Source organism: Pseudorca crassidens, chromosome 11 (genome assembly GCF_039906515.1).
Source record: "Pseudorca crassidens isolate mPseCra1 chromosome 11, mPseCra1.hap1, whole genome shotgun sequence".
In the NCBI taxonomy this organism is placed as follows: Eukaryota; Metazoa; Chordata; class Mammalia; order Artiodactyla; family Delphinidae; genus Pseudorca; species Pseudorca crassidens.
Genome location: NC_090306.1, coordinates 25,682,481 through 25,700,059, shown reverse-complemented (window position 1 = coordinate 25,700,059; position 17,579 = coordinate 25,682,481). Strand labels below are relative to the sequence as shown.

General features: G+C 39.1%; 1 protein-coding gene across 3 annotated transcripts in view; it reads left to right on the top strand.

Moving 5' to 3' along the window:
- The window catches only part of DENND5B (DENN domain containing 5B), a 212,082-nt gene that overhangs the window by 85,967 nt on the left and 108,536 nt on the right, over nucleotides 1-17,579 (top strand). For 2 of the 3 annotated variants that reach the window (XM_067696088.1, XM_067696090.1), the window contains exons 2-3: nucleotides 13,542-13,607; nucleotides 16,466-16,575. In XM_067696088.1, coding sequence (XP_067552189.1) covers nucleotides 13,542-13,607; nucleotides 16,466-16,575 — 176 coding nt within the window. The remainder of the gene's footprint in view (nucleotides 1-13,541; nucleotides 13,608-16,465; nucleotides 16,576-17,579) is intronic. The other variant, XM_067696089.1, reaches the window with a different exon arrangement.

Genomic DNA, 17,579 nt, shown 5'->3' with positions numbered 1-17,579 from the left:
CTATGCAAAAGCTTTTAAGTTTCATTAGGTCTCATTTGTTTCTTTTTCTTTTATTTCCATTACTTTAGGAGGTGGATCAAAAAAGATCTTGCTGTGATTTATGTCAAAGAGTGTTCTTCCTATGATTTCCTCTAAGAGTTTTATAGTGTCTGGTCTTACATTTAGGTCTTTAATCCATTTTGAGTTTATTTTTGCGTATGGTGTTAGGGAGTGTTCTAATTTCATTCTTTTACATGTAGCTGTCCAGTTTTCCCAGCACCACTTATTGAAGAGACTGTCTTTTCTCCATTGTATGTCCTTGCCTTCTTTGTCATAGATAAGTTGACCATAGGTACGTGGGTTTATCTCTGGGCTTTCTATCTTGTTCCATTGATCTATGTTTCTGTTTTTGTGCCAATACCATACTGTCTTGATTACTGTAGCTTTGTAGTATAGTCTGAAGTCAGGGAGCCAGATTCCTCCAGCTGCGTTTTTCTTTCTCAAGATTTTTTGGCTATTCGGGGTCATTTGTGTTCCCAAACACACTGTGAAATTTTTTGTTATAGTTCTGTGAAAAATGTCATTGGTAGTTTGATGGGGATTGCATTGAATCTGTAGATTGCTTTGGGTAGTGTAGTCATTTTCACAATGTTGATTCTTCCAGTCCAGGAACGTGATATATCGCTCCATCTGTTTGTATTGTTTTTAATTTCTTCATCAGTGTCTTATAGTTTTCTGCATACAGGTCTTTTGTCTCCTTAGGTAGGTTTATTCCTAGGTATTTTATTCTTTTTGTTGCAGTGGTAAATGCGAGTGTTTCCTTTATTTCTCTTAGAGATTTTTCATCATTAGTGTATAGGAATGCATGAGATTTCCGTGCATTAATTTTGTATCCTGCAACTTTACCAAATTCATTGATTAGCTCTAGTAGTTTTCTGGTGTCATCTTTAGGCTTCTCTATGTATAGTATCATGTCATTGGCAAACAGTGACAGTTTTACTTCTTCTTTTCCAATTTGTATTAATTTTATTTCTTTTTCTTCTCTGATTGCCGAGGCTAAAACTTCCAAAACTATGTTGAATAATAGTGGTGAGACTGGACATCCTTGTCTTCTTCCTGATCTTAGAGGAAATGCTTTCAGTTTTTCACCATTGAGAATGATGTTTGCTGTGGGTTTGTCATATACGGTCTTTATTATGTTGAGATAGGTTCCCTCTATGCCCACTTTCTGGAGAGTTTTTATCATAAATTTGTGTTGAATTTTGTCGGAAGCTTTTTCTGCATCTATTGAGATGATCATATGGTTTTTCTTCTTCATTTTGTTAATATGGTGTATCACATTTATTGATTTGCATATATTGAAGAATCCTTGCCTCCCTGGGATAAATCCCACTTGATCACGGTGTATGATCCTTTTCATGTGTTGTTGGATTCTGTTTGCTAGTATTTTGTTGAGGATTTTTCATCTATATTCATGAGTGATATTGATCTGTAATTTTCTTTTTTTGTAGTATCTTTGTCTGGTTTGGGTATCAGGGTGATGGTGGCCTCATAGAATGAATTTGGAAGTGTTCCTTCCTCTGCAATATTTTGGAAGAGTTTGAGAAGGATGGGTGTTAGCTCTTTTCTAAATGTTTGATAGAATTCACCTGTGATGCCATCTGGTCCTGGACTTTTGTTTGTTGGAAGATTTTTAATCACAGTTTCAATTTCATTACTTGTGATTGGTCTGTTCATATTTTCTATTTCTTCCTGGTTCAGTCTTGGAAGGTTATACCTTTCTAAGTATTTGTCCATTTCTTCCAGGTTGTCTATTTTATTGGCATAGAGTTGCTGGTAGTAGTCTCTTCGGATGCTTTGTATTTCTGCGGTGTCTGTTGTAACTTCTTTTTCCTTTCTAATTTTATTGATTTGAGTCCTCTCCGTCTTTCTTAATGAGTCTGACTAATGGTTTATCAATTTTGTTTATTTTCTCAAAGAACCAGCTTTTAGTTTTATTGATCTTTGCTATTGTTTTCTTTGTTGCTATTTCATTTATTTCTGCTCTGATCTTATGATTTCTTTCCTTCTGCTAACTTTGGGTTTAGTTTGTTCTTCTTTCTCTAGTTCCTTTAGGTGTAAGGTTAGATTATTTATTTGAGATTTTTCTTGTTTCTTGAGGTAGGCTTGTATAGCTATAAACTTCCCTCTTAGAACTGCTTTTGCTGCATCCCATAGGTTTTGGATCGTCGTGTTTTCATTGTCATTTGTTTCTGGGTGTTTTCTGATTTCCTCTTTGATTTCTTCAGTGATCTCTTGGTTATTTAGTAACGTATTGTTTAGCCTCCATGTGTTTGTGTTTTTTACGTTTTTTCCCCTGTAATTCATTTCTAATCTCATAGTGTTGTGGTCAGAAAAGATGCTTGATAAGATTTCAATTTTCTTAAATTTACTGAGGCTTGATTTGTGACCCAAGATGTGATCTATCCTGGAGAATGTTCTGTGCACACTTGAGAAGAAAGTGTAATCTGCTGTTTTTGGTTGGAATGTCCTATAAATATCAATTAAATCTATCTGGTCTATTGTGTCATTTAAAGCTTCTGTTTCCTTATTTATTTTCATTTTGGATGATCTGTCCATTGGAGTAAATGTGGTGTTAAAGTCCCCCACTATTACTGTGTTACTGTCGATTTCCTCTTTTACAGCTGTTTGCCTTATGTACTGAGGTGCTCCTATGTTGGGTGCATATATATTTATAATTGTTATATCTTCTTCTTGGATTCATCCCTTGATCATTATGTAGTATCCTTCCTTGTCTCTTGTAACATTCTTTATTTTAAAGTCTATTTTATCTGATATGAGTATTGCGACTCCAGCTTTCGATTTCCATTTGCATGGAATATCTTTTTCCAGCCCCTCACTTTCAGTCTGTATGTGTCCCTAGGTCTGAAGTGGGTCTCTTGTAGACAGCATATATATGGGTCTTGTTTTTGTATCCATTCAGCAAGCCTGTGTCTTTTGGTTGGAGCACTTAATCCATTCACGTTTAAGGTAGTTATTGGTGTGTATGTTCCTATGACCATTTTCTGAATTGTTTTGGGTTTGTTTTTGTAGGTCCTTTTCTTCTCTTGTGTTTCCCACTTAGAGAAGTTCCTTTAGCATTTGTTGTAGAGCTGGTTTGGTGGTGCTGAATTCTCTTAGCTTTTGCTTGTCTGTAAAGCTTTTGATTTCTCCATCAAATCTGAATGAGATCCTTGCTGGGTAGAGTAATCTTGGTTGTACGTTCTTCCCTTTCATCACTTTAAGTATATCATGCCACTCCCTTCTGGCTTGTAGAGTTTCTGCTGAGAAATCAGCTGTTAACCTTAAGGGAGTTCCCTTGTATGTTATTTGTCGTTTTTCCCTTGCTGCTTTCAATAATTTTTCTTTGTCCCTAATTTTTGCCAATTTGATTACTCTATGTCTCAGTGTGTTTCTCCTTGGGTTTATCCTGTGTGGGACTCGCTGTGCTTCCTGGACGTGGGTGGCTCTTTCCTTTCCCATGTTAAGGAAGTTTTCGACTATAATCTCTTCAAATATTTTCTTGGGTCCTTTCTCTCTCTCTTCTCCTTCTGGGACCCCTATAATGCGAATGTTGTTGTGTTTAATGTTGTCCCAGAGGTCTCATAGGCTGTCTTCATTTCTTTTCATTCTTTTTTTTTATTCTGTTCCACAGCAGTGAATTCCACCATTCTGTATTCCAGGTCACTTATTCTTCTGCCTCAGTTATTCTGCTATTGATTCCTTCTAGTGTAGTTTTCGTTTGTTATTGTATTGTTCATCTCTGTTTGTTTGTTCTTTAATTCTTCTAGGTCTTTGTTAAACATTTCTTGCATCTTCTCGATCTTTGCCTCCATTGTTTTTCCGAGATCCTGGATCATCTTCACTATCATTATTCTGAATTCTTTTTCTGGAAGGTTGTGTATCTCCACTTCATTTAGTTGTTTTTCTGGGGTTTTATCCTGTTTCTTCATCTGGTACATAGCCCTCTGCCTTTTCATCTTGTCTATCTTTCTGTGAATGTGATTTTTTCCCACAGGCTGCAGGATTGTAGTTCTTCTTGCTTCTGCTGTCCCTCCTCTGGTGGATGAGGCTATCTACGAGGCTTGTGCAGGTTTTCTGATGGGAGGAACTGGTGGTGGATAGAGCTGGCATTGCTCTGGTGGGCAGAGCTGTAAAACTTTAATCCGCTTGACTGTTGATGGGTAGGGCTGGGTTCCCTCTGTGTTGGTTGTTTGGCCTGAGGCAACCGAACACTGGAGCCTACCTGGGCTCTTTGGTGGGGCTAATGGCGGACTCTGGGTGGCTCACGCCAAGGAGTACTTCTCAGAACTTCTGCTGCCAGTGTCTCTATCCCCACGGTGAGCCCCAGCCACCCCCTGCCTCCGCAGGAAACCCTCCAACACTAGCAGGTAAGTCTGGTTCAGTCTCCCCTGGGTTCACTGCTCCTTCCCCTGGGTCCCGATGTGCACACTACTTTGTGTGTGCCCTCCAAGAGTGGAGTCTCTGTTTCCCCCAGTCCTGTCAAAGTCCTGCAATCAAATCCCACTAGCCTTCAAAGCCTGATTCTCTAGGAATTCCTCCTCCCGTTGCCGGACCCCCAGGTTGGGAAGCCTGACGTGGGGCTCAGAACCTTCACTCTGGTGGGTGGACTTCTGTGGTATAATTTTTCTCCAGTCTGTGAGTCACCCACCCAGCAGTTATGGGATTTGATTTTGCTGTGATTGCGCCCCTCCTCCCATCTCATTGTGGCTTCTCCTTTGTCTTTGGATGTGGGGTATCTTTTTTGGTGAGTTCCAATGTCTTCCTGTCGATGATTGTCCAGCAGCTAGTTGTGATTCTGGTGTTCTCACAAGAGGGAGCGAAAGCACGTCCTTCTACTCTGCCATCTTGGTTCAGGCTCCCAGTCAAGCCCCAAACTTTAGACACCAAAGCTCAGTGGAGCTTCCTGGTTGATGAACACATTGTTGAGGGGGTGAGGTGGTGTGTAACACACCCTGATTCCACAAGGAGAGAGCATGAAAGTTCTGCAGTCCTTCTCAGACCTCAACCTGTGTGTATCTTCATTTGTCTGGTCCTTCTGATTTGTATCCCTTGTAATAAAATTATAATCATAAGTATAGCATTTTTCTGAGTTCTGTGAGTTATAAATTGTCAAACTAGAGGGGCTTGTGGGAACTTCCAAATGTATTGCCAGTCTGTGAGAAGTGCAGGTGGCCTGCGGAATCTCTGAAATCAGGGCAGTCTTATTGGGTGCCATGCCCTCTAATGGATAATGCCTGCACTAACTCCAGGTGGTTAGGGACAGAATTAAATTGGGGTACCTCCAGCTGAGTTTGAAACAGAATATCTGTATTGTGTACTCCTTTGGTTCCCAGTGAATAAACTTCAGTAATTGAAGGGTATTTATATTTAATGTTAACTAAATAAAGTATGGCTCTTTAAATTTGATGTAATCAAGAAGGAAATATATTATGAGTCTCTTAGAAATTCACAACTTACTGGATGGATGTTGATATATTTTTATTAAGATCTTAATCAAAATAAACTTTTAGGATTACCAGAATTCAGGTTTCTTTATCGACGAACATTTTTCAGTAGTGTCTATGAATTTTCAGAGATCCCTCCAGCTTCTTTTGCTTGATTCCCTTTGTGACCAGCAGCCTCCATCTGCAAGATCACCAGCTGGATCTAGAGGTTGTAGATTTAGAAAGGCTAATAGGCCCATCGAGAGTTAAAACCTGTGGTCTTGATTAGTAGCTTAGTGGTGGGTATATGGCTTCTTCTGTGAAAGGTAGAGAGCATCCATAGAAAGTGGGCAAATTCTATCCCATATTTGAAGAACTATACTCATCATGCATTTGAGCACAGTAGCAGGCAATGTAGAGCATTACCAAGGAAGAGAAGGTGCAGTATAGTCAGGAATTGCTTCTGATTATAGTCAGAAGGTCAAAACTAACACAAAATTCACGCTAATCCAGAAATACAAAAATAGCTAACTGTTGTAATAACAACCCTAGACTATCAGTGGCTCAAAACAATAGAAGCTTATTTCTCATTCATTGTTTAATCTAATGTAGGCCAACGTGGGAAGGGGCTCTGTTTTGCAGAGGCATTCAGTGAGCCAGGTTTCTTCCATGTGTGGCCTTCCCGTCTTTAAGGCCCCATTTCCATTTGCATTTAGCTGATGAGTAGCAGAAGAAAGCAGGTTGTGTGTCTCAAGCTGGAGGTGACACCCATCACTTCTGCTCCCATTTCATTGGTAAGAAATAGTCTTTTGGCCCCCACCCAGATGCAAGGATATTGGGAAGGAGAGGAGAACATGGATGTTGGTGAGCACCTGCTGTCTGTCATAAATCCAGGACCAGTAATAGCTGTTCACTGGTGCTAAGATAATTGGCATGGCTTATTCAAGTGAGAATGGTTTGGGACTGTCTCAAGGAGTGCCAGAGGGAGAAAAGATAAAGTGGCGAGAGCGCATCCCCTCGTGGATTCAGTGTCCTGTATAAATGTTATCAAACTCAGGTTTGGCTGCTTGATGCTTGAAAGCCAATACTTGAGAGACAAGTGCTGGTAGGAATGGAAAGGTTGCTTTATTCAGGAGGCCAGCAACCTGGGGAGAAAGCGGACTCATGTCTGAAAACCAACTCCGAAGACTCTGCTCTACCGTGAAATTTTTAAAGGGAGAATTATTTGAGGAGGGTGTCAGAGTCTTTGTTCTCTTCCACTCTGTGCAGACTTTCTTCTGATTGGTTGATGGTAAGGTAACAGGGCGGTGTTCCAGGACTCTTGTGCTCAGCCTGAAGTTACCATGCTCCATCTGGGTGGGGGCCTTAGTTCCTGCAGAAGAACTCAAAGGTATTTTGTTAAGTATATTCCTGTGATGGAACCAGGACCCTGCCCTGTGGCTACACCACCCTTTCTTGACTGCTCCTCCTTTGTTTCTGCATTCCCTCCCTTCCCTGATAAGCAACTGTTTGAATCTGCCCTTTGGGACTCAGGGAAGGTCAAGGAGGCTGAATGACGCCTATTTCCTGCAAACAAGAAATGGGTGACATGGAAAGGATTTGTACCTGGGAGGGCTTCAGAGGGTCCTGTTCTGTTTCATAAAGGCTTACAAGGGTAAAGTAGGTAAGCTGTATGCTGGGGATAGGAAGTGTGGTTGCCTGGGGAGTACACCCTGTATCAGCCATAACGTAGTATGGAATAGGCAAACCAGCTCTCTGTGTAGAATTAGGAAGGCAAGGTAGGAGAGTGAGAGATCCTCAGAGGATTGGACTCTCCTGATCAGGCCTAGAGCATCAGTCACTGTGTCTGGCATAGTGTAGGCACACTGGAAATGTTGCCTGAATGAGTTAACATCCTCCTGTCTTTAACAAAACAAAACCTGAAACCCTTCCCTCAACCCCACATTCTCCTCCAATATTATCCCTTTATCATCTTTCCAGCAGAACTCCTCAGAAGAGTTGACTATGCTCTCTGCTTCGACTTCCTCTCTTTGCAGTCTTCCTTGGAACAACGCCAGACAGGTTTTCTCCCCCACACCACACAGAAATCTCTTTGTCAAGGTCGCAGTGACTTCCTGTTGTCAGCACCGTCCTTGTTAAAACATTTTCTTTAACTTGGCTTGCATGATGCTTCTGGTTTTCTCTTACCTTACTGACGGCTTTTTCTCATTTACCTTTTTGCCAGTTCCTCATCCTCTTCCCAGCCTCTCAGTGTTGCTTGAGTTCCCTAGGTCTGACCCCAGGCTTCCTCTCTTCATCTACAGTCATTTCCTAAGTGATCTTACCCAGCCCTGTGATGTTAAATACCGTCCTTTTTATGTTTCTAACTCTTCCCCTGAATTTAAATTCGTATATCTAGGGGCTTCCCTGGTGGCACAGTGGTTAAGAATCCGCCTGCCAATGCAGGGGACACGGGTTCGAGCCCTGGTCTGGGAAGATCCCACATGCTGCGGAGCAGCTAAGCCCGTGTGTCACGTCTACTGAGCCTGTGCTCTAGAGCCCGTGAGCCACAACTACTGAGCCCACACACCACAACTACGGAAGCCCGCGCGCCTAGAGCCCATGCTCTGCAACAAGAGAAGCCACCGCAATGAGAAGCCTGCACACTGCAACAAAGAGTAGCCCCCGCTCATCGCAACTAAAGAAAGACCATGTGCAGCAATGAGGACCCAACACAGCCAAAGATAAATAAATAAACAAACAAATAAATAAAAATAAAAAAAATTCGTATATCTAAATGCTTATTCAAAAACTTCTCTTGGATATCTAATAGGCATCTCAGAGTTAACATATCCAAAACTGAATTCTTCGTTCCAGCTCCCTGACAGCCCTCCTCTCCACAGTAAAATCCCTGTCTTCTCCATTGTTCCTTGTTTCAGTAAATAGCTACCCTATTCATCCAGGTGCTTAGACCAAAATCCATGGTATCACCATATCCTTCTTGACTATTCGTTTCTCTCATATCTAATCCATCAGCAAATCATATATAATACTTTATGCCTTCAGAATGTATTCAGAATCTTATCACTTCTCACCACCCTAGCACTCTCTCTCTAATCTGTACTGCCATCATCTCTTGCCTGGACTGTTGCAGAAGCTCCTAGCTGATCTCTTTGCATCTACCCTTGACCACTACAGTCTGTTCTCTCAGCTGCCAGGGTGATCTTTTTAAAACAAAGTCACTTCTCTGTTTAAGACACTCCAGTTACTTCCCATGGTACTTAGTATAAAATCAAAAGTCCACACCACAGCCTACAAGGTCCTGTTTTATCTGGCTCCTGGCTATCTCTCTGACTTCATTTTCCACCACCTCACTCAGATGCATCGGTGTCCTGGTCTTGCTGAATCTCAGCTGGGACAAGCTCACTTGTACCACAGGGACTGTCCACTTGCTATTTCCCTTGCCTGAAATACTTTTCCTGAGATGACCTCGTACATAGAATTAAGAGCACAGACTCTGGAGTCAGACTGCTTAGGTTTGAATTTCCTCGTTATCTGACCTGAGCAAGTTATTTAACCTTTTTGTGCCTCAGTTTCTACATCTGTAAAATGAGAACAATAATGGGACCTACTTCATAGAGTAATTATGCTGATGAAATGGGTTAATATATGTAGAGCACTTAGAATAACACCTGCCTATAGTAAGCTCTGTGTGTTAACTATGTGATGGCTACTACTTCATCAGGTCTCTGCTTATACGTCGCCTGCTCAGAGATGTCTAAATAGTTGGAGAATTATCAGAATGAATGGTGAATATGCAGCCTCCTGGGGCATGTGCTTTGAAGGGGACAGCTTACTGTGGTGTAGAGACAGCACATGTGCAGGAAATGTCTTTCTGTGAAAGGAGTGCCCCTTTATTTTAGTTACCACCGTGAAGGTGCCCACCTCTCCTCACCCACCCCCATTTCTCTTTCCCTGGTCAGTCTCTTGTAGGACCCATTGCTGCCTAGTATTCCCTCTCCCAACTCCTGCTCATAGTAATTCAGGCTGGGTCTTTGGAGATAGACATTTGGAGACCTGTAGGGTTAGACATGGGAAGGAGAAGAGTTACCTCACCACCATATCATCCCTTTTTCTTTGCCTCAGCATGGACTTCTTAGGCAGCATCCATAGTATCTCCATTTCCTCCTCTCACCTTTATCAAAATACTGAGGAAAAATTACTGACTGTGAGTATTCTGTCCGTGTGTGTGTGTGTGTGTGTGTGTGTGTGTGTGTGTGTGTGTGTTTTAACTTTACCTTTAGAGAGAAAAGGAACACAGTGAAAAAGGGACAGGGCAGAAGAGATTACCTGTTTCAACTTCCCTTCTGTTTTCATTATTCCTATCAGCAAACTTTCTTTAAAGCACCTAGGCTTCAGTGATATCCCTCAGGGACAGGAGCATAGGGAAGTATTGGGAGACTTGGCCTTGTTTTGTGGAGAAATACCCTGTTCAGAAATAGACTGGTGGAAATGGACAACAAGGGAGGGAACTCACTGGGGCCCTAGGAGTGGGAAGGTTCAGAGAGGAGATGAGTGAAGAAATATGTAACAGGGTCTCTCAGCCTGAGAAATAGCTTCAAGGTTCACAGATATCCCTCTACTTGCAACCTCATGCACAGACTATAGAAATCCTCACCAGTGACTTGGAGCTGGGGGCAGGGTCCCTGACTCCCAGTGCCAATTGAGAGGAAGCATGGAGCTACCAAAAGGCCAGATCTCGTGCTCCCAGCCACAGGGAGAAGAGGTGTATTTTTGGTATTCTAACATCATCTACAAAGTAAGAAGAGGATTAGATTCTTTGTAATATGACATATTTCAGAAACTTTATGAGAGTTAAGAAAGTTTTAGATCTCAGTCCTTCTAGACCTGCCCATATACATTCTAGTATGTTAAGTAAAAATATTAGTTACATCTTTTTTTTTTTTTTTTTTTTTTTTGGCCACGTGATGTGGCTTGTGGGATCTCAGTTCCCTGACCAGGGATCGAACCCAGGCCCTCGGCAGTGACAGCCCGGAGCACAAGCCACTGGACCGCCAGGGAATTCCCTAGTTACATTTCTTTTATAGTTATACATTATCTTTTTAAATATATGTGCTATAAAGTAGACTTTGAAATCCAAATTTGGTCTAATGGTGATTCACATTATAGCTTTGCATGAAGCAGATGCACTTATTTCACTGGAAATTCTCTGAATTATTTAGGCCATAATTAATTGGATTTTTGTAATCTGGAGGCAGTAATAAAATAATTGAATCTCAAATCTGTTAAAATTATTTTTGCTTATGTACCATTCTCCGTATAACTGGCCAGAGTAAAATGATCTGGAATAGCTTTCATATTTTTTCTTTTTGTCCAGTAAAACCGGAAGCAAAGGCTATATGAAGTAATTGGTAAATATAATGGCAGTGATACTCTGAACACAGCCAAGAGTTTACACCTTAAACAGGGCAGGATAGGCTTTAGATAAGAGCTCTGTAGAATTATCAGACCGTTGAATGGATTAGTTTCCCTACTTTGTGTCTCATTTCTGTAAGAGGGATATTCAGCGTCATTTGTAAAATTTATGCTTGCTTTTCTAAATGGGGAGATATTTGTGTCACTTGGAGTAAGTAGTCTAATACTACCCTACCCTGCTACTACTCTAATTAGTAGTTGTTATTCCCCTGACCCAGAAAGAGGAAGCTTGTAGTATATATTCAATGAGTGAGGTCTGCTTCTCCACTTCTTTCATGTTAGTCCCAGTTGTAACAATATTGCCTCCCAGGAGTATGCAGTAACCTGGAGGAGTGCACTGACTTGTGTGCCCACTGGGGCACTCTCAACCAAGGGCTTTGCACACTGGGTGTATTTTGGGGGCCTGTTCAGAGGTCTATTTTGGGTCATCTATCCCTGATGATAGATGGATGTCCATTCACGGTTCTGGCTGTCCCTAAAGATCCAAATAACTTCCGTCGTGATTTCAGGGGGCCCTTAGCCATTTATAATGAGTCAGTTCCTTTATTCCTTCAGTTCAGGAGTTCCATAGGTAGCTTTCCCAGCCCTGTTATTGTTGTTTTGTGGAGGGAGAGCATAGAAAATTTCTGCAAACCTTGTTTGGGATCTAGAACTCTCACAATATCTGTGGATAGATAAATAGCATCCCAAAGTAGAAGCTTAGCCTGTGCTACTCTCTTGGGATCGTTCAGACCTTTGAGATGTGGATAGGAGTGTTCCCTGGCTATTCGGACCCTACAGTCATCATTATTTGGCTCTTTAAAGGAAAGACTCTGACATCTCTAAGACATACAGAAGTTTACACACCCTTCAAAGCTTCAAAGCACTCTTACAGAGCTCTAGTGTGAATTTTTTAATACCCTGTGTCCTAATTGTAGTAAATTTTCCCCAAGACTTGATACTTCTTAGTCAATGGTACATAAGAGGATAGTTGACTAATGGAATCTCTGTAGCGAGCAAACTTGAGCTTGTGTTTGCATAGCTTATTTCTCTTAACTGTTACCCTGTACCAAAATAATGAGAGTTGCCATTTTGCTGGAAGTTGTTACTGTGGGGCCTAGCCTCATCTTTGGTGAAGACAGTTCTATAGGTATTAAGAGGAACACAACTGTTAGTTATATTTATGAGACTTGGAGGAGCACAGACAAGCTTCTGATTAAAATAGTGAGCAAACAGCAATGACAGAAAATAATTTATCAGCTGCTTATGCCAGCAAATTAATGGAAAGATATTTTAGAAAAGAGTGCCTAAATGAAGCAGTGGAAAAATGGATAAGAATGTAAATAGATTACAACACTTAATCTTCTTAAATTAGTAATATATTTCAAAGTATAAATTATTCTGTGAGAAATCAAAATGGTGTCCAAAACTAGTTTCTTACTACAATATGAATCCACAGTCATTTGGAACAAAATGCCACACTTGATGTGTTTTATTACTTTTAATCATTTGGATGGATTAACAGTGAGATATCTGTGTTAGCCTTTACAAAAGGTAGACTACTTATAAGATTGGATATAATATGTTTTTGTCCTTACATTAAATATTGGAATGTAATTTTTAAAAACAGACTTGATTTTTGGAACAGTTTTAGATTTACAGAAAAATGGAGAAGATAATAAGAGAGTTCCCATATACACCCCACCACACCTCCCTCCATGCACAGTTTTCCCTGTCATTAACATCCTAGGGTAGTATGATGCTTGTGTTGCAGTTAATGGATCAATATGATACATTATTGTTAACTAAAGTCTATACTCCATTCAGATTTCCTTTTGTTTACTTAATGTCCTTTCTCTGTTGGAGGAACCCATCCAGTATACTACATTACATTCAGTTGTCTTGTCTCCTTAGGCTCCTCTCGGCTATGACAGTTTCTCAGACCTTACTTGTTTTTGATGACCTTGACAGTTTTGACAAGTATTCGTCAGGTATATTGTAGGTTGCTCCTCTTGAAATTTGTATTATGTTTCTCTACTGATTAGGCTGGGGTTATAGGATCACATAGTAGGACTATGTTTAGCCTTGTAAGAAACTGCAGACTGTCTTTCCTAAGTGGCTGTACCTTTTTGCATTACCACCACCAATTCTGTCTCTTTGCATACTTGTCAGCATTTGGTATAGTCAGTTTTTTGGACTTCAGCCATTCTGATAGGTTTGCAGAAATTGGGGTGCAATTTCCATAGTTGGTCATTTAGTCTTACTACCATATTTTATTATATCTGACTATAGAAACATTGGCTTTCTCCTGATATTTCTCTAAATTAGCATTAAGAAAAGTGTGTACTTTTTCCCATATGAATAACTGTTACAGATGTTTCAATAGCATTTCGCTTATTACATTAAAATACAATTACCTATTTTCTTTCCTTTCTTATTACTAGTAGCTTATAAGCTACGTACTATTAGTGTTAAGCTGTGTTCCGTTGATGTTAATGTCTCATGTTTAATTGCTTTTGTTTAATTTTTTAATTCTCATTTTCCATTCTTCACAGTCATTTTTGCTTTTTTGTTTGTGTTTCTTTGTTCATAAAGCTTTTTTGTTTCTGTTACATTATGTAGTTTTGTACCAATGGCTAGAAGCAGATCGTCATGGCAAGAGCCAAGGTGCTGCAAATACGACTTCAGGTAAAAATAAAAATAAAAGTTGAGGTGTTAGAAATTATTATTTTAATTCATCCCAAGCCCATCAAATTGCTTCTTTATTCACTTTTGTTTAGGCAAAAAAAAGGTATTATTTTGTATTTCTGTTCTTTCATTTGCATCTTAATTTTTGTAAAGACCTCATTTGCTTCAAGCCTTGAAGAAATTATTTATTCATTAGTGTTTAAGCTCTCTTGGCAGATATGTCCTATTTTCTTAGGAGAAAAGTCTTCATTGTAGCTTAAGGTCAGTAGGAGGTTACTTGGCAATATTACTTGAAATTAAGTCCACTTGTAGTTGTCATGGGGGAATATTAATATTTGCACAAATTTATAATCCTTGTTTATTTCAGGATAATGTTTAAAAGGTGGATTTTAAGTTAAGTAAAGCATACTTATGTAATTTCCATTTCCTGGGAATCCAAATTCTTAGACTGATTCATATTTCCTGCTAAGTCCTAGCAATAAATTCTGTTAGAGGTTTATGGGTTCAAAGTGCAAAGGTTAGGTTGCTGCTCTGTCTCACACCTCCAAAAGGCATCTCCAAGATTCTCTTCTTTGACTGGTACTAGTAGGAATAGCTGCATTTACTCACTTCTGAATCCTTAACAGTGTTAGCAGAATTATCACTCAGATTTTCTCCAAATTTTCTTCAAAATAATATTTGCCAAGACAGCTGTGTATATAGCAATGATCTTACCCCCTTCTAAAGCAGTCTCATAAGAAGTGATGGTGGTGGTGGTGGTTCTGTTTTTCTTTTGTTAGATTTGTATTTCTGTTTCGTGGGTTTTTGTTTTTGTGAAATGCTTCTTCCCTGGAGGTGGTTTTCCTTCTTTCTCTTCTGGTTGATTCATTGTGCTTCAAGAGGGTGTGGTGTTCCTTCCTTAACAGGACAATTATATTGAAAATGGCAGTATCATGACTTTTCTGATTTATTTCCTGACGCATTAGTAACTTGATATATGAATGAAGATAATGTTACTATTTTAACCAAACTGAGGCAGGAATTCATTAAAAGGTAAGTTGCAAGGAGTTATATCCTGCATTATATGCTGTTTCTTCTGCTCCTGCGGTATTTCATATTTTATTTACATTTGTGAATGATAAAATAAGCATTTTTGGTATTTGAGGGTGGGCGAAGGAGAGGGTTTCTTGATGGCTGGGTATTATCTGAGGATATCCCGTTGCTGTGTCACTAGCACAGTCAGCAGCATAAACCTTAGAACCAAGAGAGAATTTTTGTTTTTCTTTTTCTCTGACTTGAAGTGAAAAGTAACCTTTCTTTTTTTAATGAAGAAGTAAATAATCTAAAAATTCTTAGCATTTGCATGAAAATCTAGTACCAGCTTAAAGGTACCATTTACCCTTTCTGAAATCAACCGTTAGCCCTCACTCCTTTCTTCAGAGTAGTGACCCATGGATGGTTTCACATTTTCCATTGACTTTCCCATACCCTAGAGGCATGGTGCAGAAATTGATAAACTTTCCTTAGGGGTGCATTTGACAGTTTCTCTTCTAGAAGTGAAAGCTCTCTATCTCTTAGAAGATGGAAATATGAGGTAGAAAGACATAGAGATGAAGTGCTTGCCTAAATAAGTAAGAGGAATCCAAAGGAAAATGATCATTAGCCAAGGGCTGAAATTAGAAGTAAACGGTTAGTTGTTGCAGTAAATCTATTTAAATTATGTGCCTTTATTCAAAAACGCTCCTGTGTATTTTATATTGCAGTCTCCAACAAGATTTTATAGTGTGGCTTTTCCCTCCTTCTGTGATCTGATAAGTTTTGCACTGAAAGGTGTTTTAGTATATGTCTTTTATATTTTTACCAGAGTTGGAAACTGAGTCTAACTAGGTGTCCAAATATGACTCATGAATTGCTTTATGATATTTTTATTTGTACAGATACTGGTAGGTGGCATTTATCTTGATACATCAGCTTGTGTTTTGTACTTACTTAGAACTTAACAAGTAGAAAGAACACAGGAGACAGAATGGTATTGCTCCCAAGGTCTTCTAATTCCTTAATCTCAACTTTCTGACACTGAGAATTTGAGATCCATCCATATGAAAATATTTTGTGAAAGTAAGGCATTTGGAGGTAACAGGTCCCATGGGTGTTAATTTAGTCAAGGACATAAAGAGCTAACAATTATTACTGAATTTTCTTATATATAATAATCAAAGGATAGTCTTTTTACCTTTCCAGAATTTTAACAGGTGATAAAATTGGCTTAGAATAGCTTGTTTCTTTTCAGAGGTTAGTGTGCTTAATGTGTTCTGTCTGCTAAACCAGACAACTCAGTAATGATGTTTCTGATTCTATTAATAATGTTACTTGTAAAAGCATGGAGATGCAGTCAAATTTACCAGAGATTTTTGTGGGAACTCAAGCAAAGTTGCCTCCTTTGGGCACTGCAGCATTAAGTCTATCCATGTACAAAATTTCAGGATCTTAAGAAGTATAATTAGCTTAATTTGAGATGTTTCTTTAGTGAGTTAAATGTTTCCAAATAGATTTTTTTTTTTTTTTTTTTTGGTCACCACATGTTGAAATGAGGACAGTAATTAGGTTACAGCAAGGATTATTTTAGCATGTCTTGATTTTTAGTATCAGTTGTGTAGCCAGGATTTTAAAATTCAGATTCTGAACTTTTAAATGCAGATCTCTTATTAACAGTTCCTTTTCAGTTGTCCATTGAAAAATTTACAACTGAGACTATTAGAGGTAGAAATTGAATCAGATTTCAACATTATCAGTCAGTATATATACAAAATAAAAATAAAACTATGACATGCTTTTGAAAAAATTCTAGATATTAACTAATTACTAATTATCTGTTATAGGTGAAAATTTTGACCAGAGTCCTTTGAGAAGAACATTCAAATCCAAAGTTCTGGCCCACTATCCTCAGAATATAGAATGGAACCCTTTCGATCAAGATGCAGTAAACATGGTATGTGTTTGTTTTTTTTTTTTTCCTCTTCAGCCTTCTTTTTATTTTAAGATGACAATAGTGACTATATTTTGAATGTCTACATTATTTCATTTAATTTAACCCTTTAAATAAAAAATTCTTTAAGATATAGTATCCTCATTTTACAGATGTAGAAAATGAAGCTCAGAGAGGTTAAGTAACTTGCCTAAGGTCCCCATAGCTAATAAGTGTGTATAACAGACCCTCAAAGCCCATTTTCTTTTCCGGCTATTAAGCTGTGTGGTGAATTTGTATTACTTAATACATAGATACTTTGGTAACAGTGATATCATTTTCATGGCCTGAAGTGGAGCCTCATGGAAGGAGCATGATTACAGTTTCCATATTTCAAGGAATGTTTTATGATGGGTCTTTAATTTATCATATTCACAAAGTAAGGTAGGAAAGGAACTTCAATGCATCATTTAGACATTAGTAGGAATTTGTTTATAAGGAATTTAAATTAATGTAATGAGTTACCAGTGGTGATTGTAAGTCCCTTTAGAGGTTCTTAAAAATACAGTAGGTCATAATTTTCAGGTCATTTAGGAAGGGTCCTTCTTAGAGGCCTGCATGATATTTTGTTCCTCCATGATCTCTGTGATTATAAAAATCAGGGGCCCCCAAAGTGAGTAAATCAGGCGCGATAGGCACAGAAGTGATTAAAAGTGGACAGGGACTTCCCTGACGGTCCAGTGGTTAAGACTCCACACAGGGGGTGTGGGTTCCATCCCTGGTCGGGGAACTAAGATCCCGCATGCCATGCAGCGCGGCCAGAAAAGAAAAAAGGGAAGGTGGAGTGAGACACATAGTTGTGGTTCTTTTTGAGTATTTTAAAGGTGGAGCCAAAAGACCCCATTATGATGTGATACTGTAAGGGAAGAAAATTAATATTTAGTAGTAGATGCCTGCTGGATACGTCATGAATGTTACTTTCACATACATGCTTACATGTACCCAGTGAGGATTCTTATTCATATTTT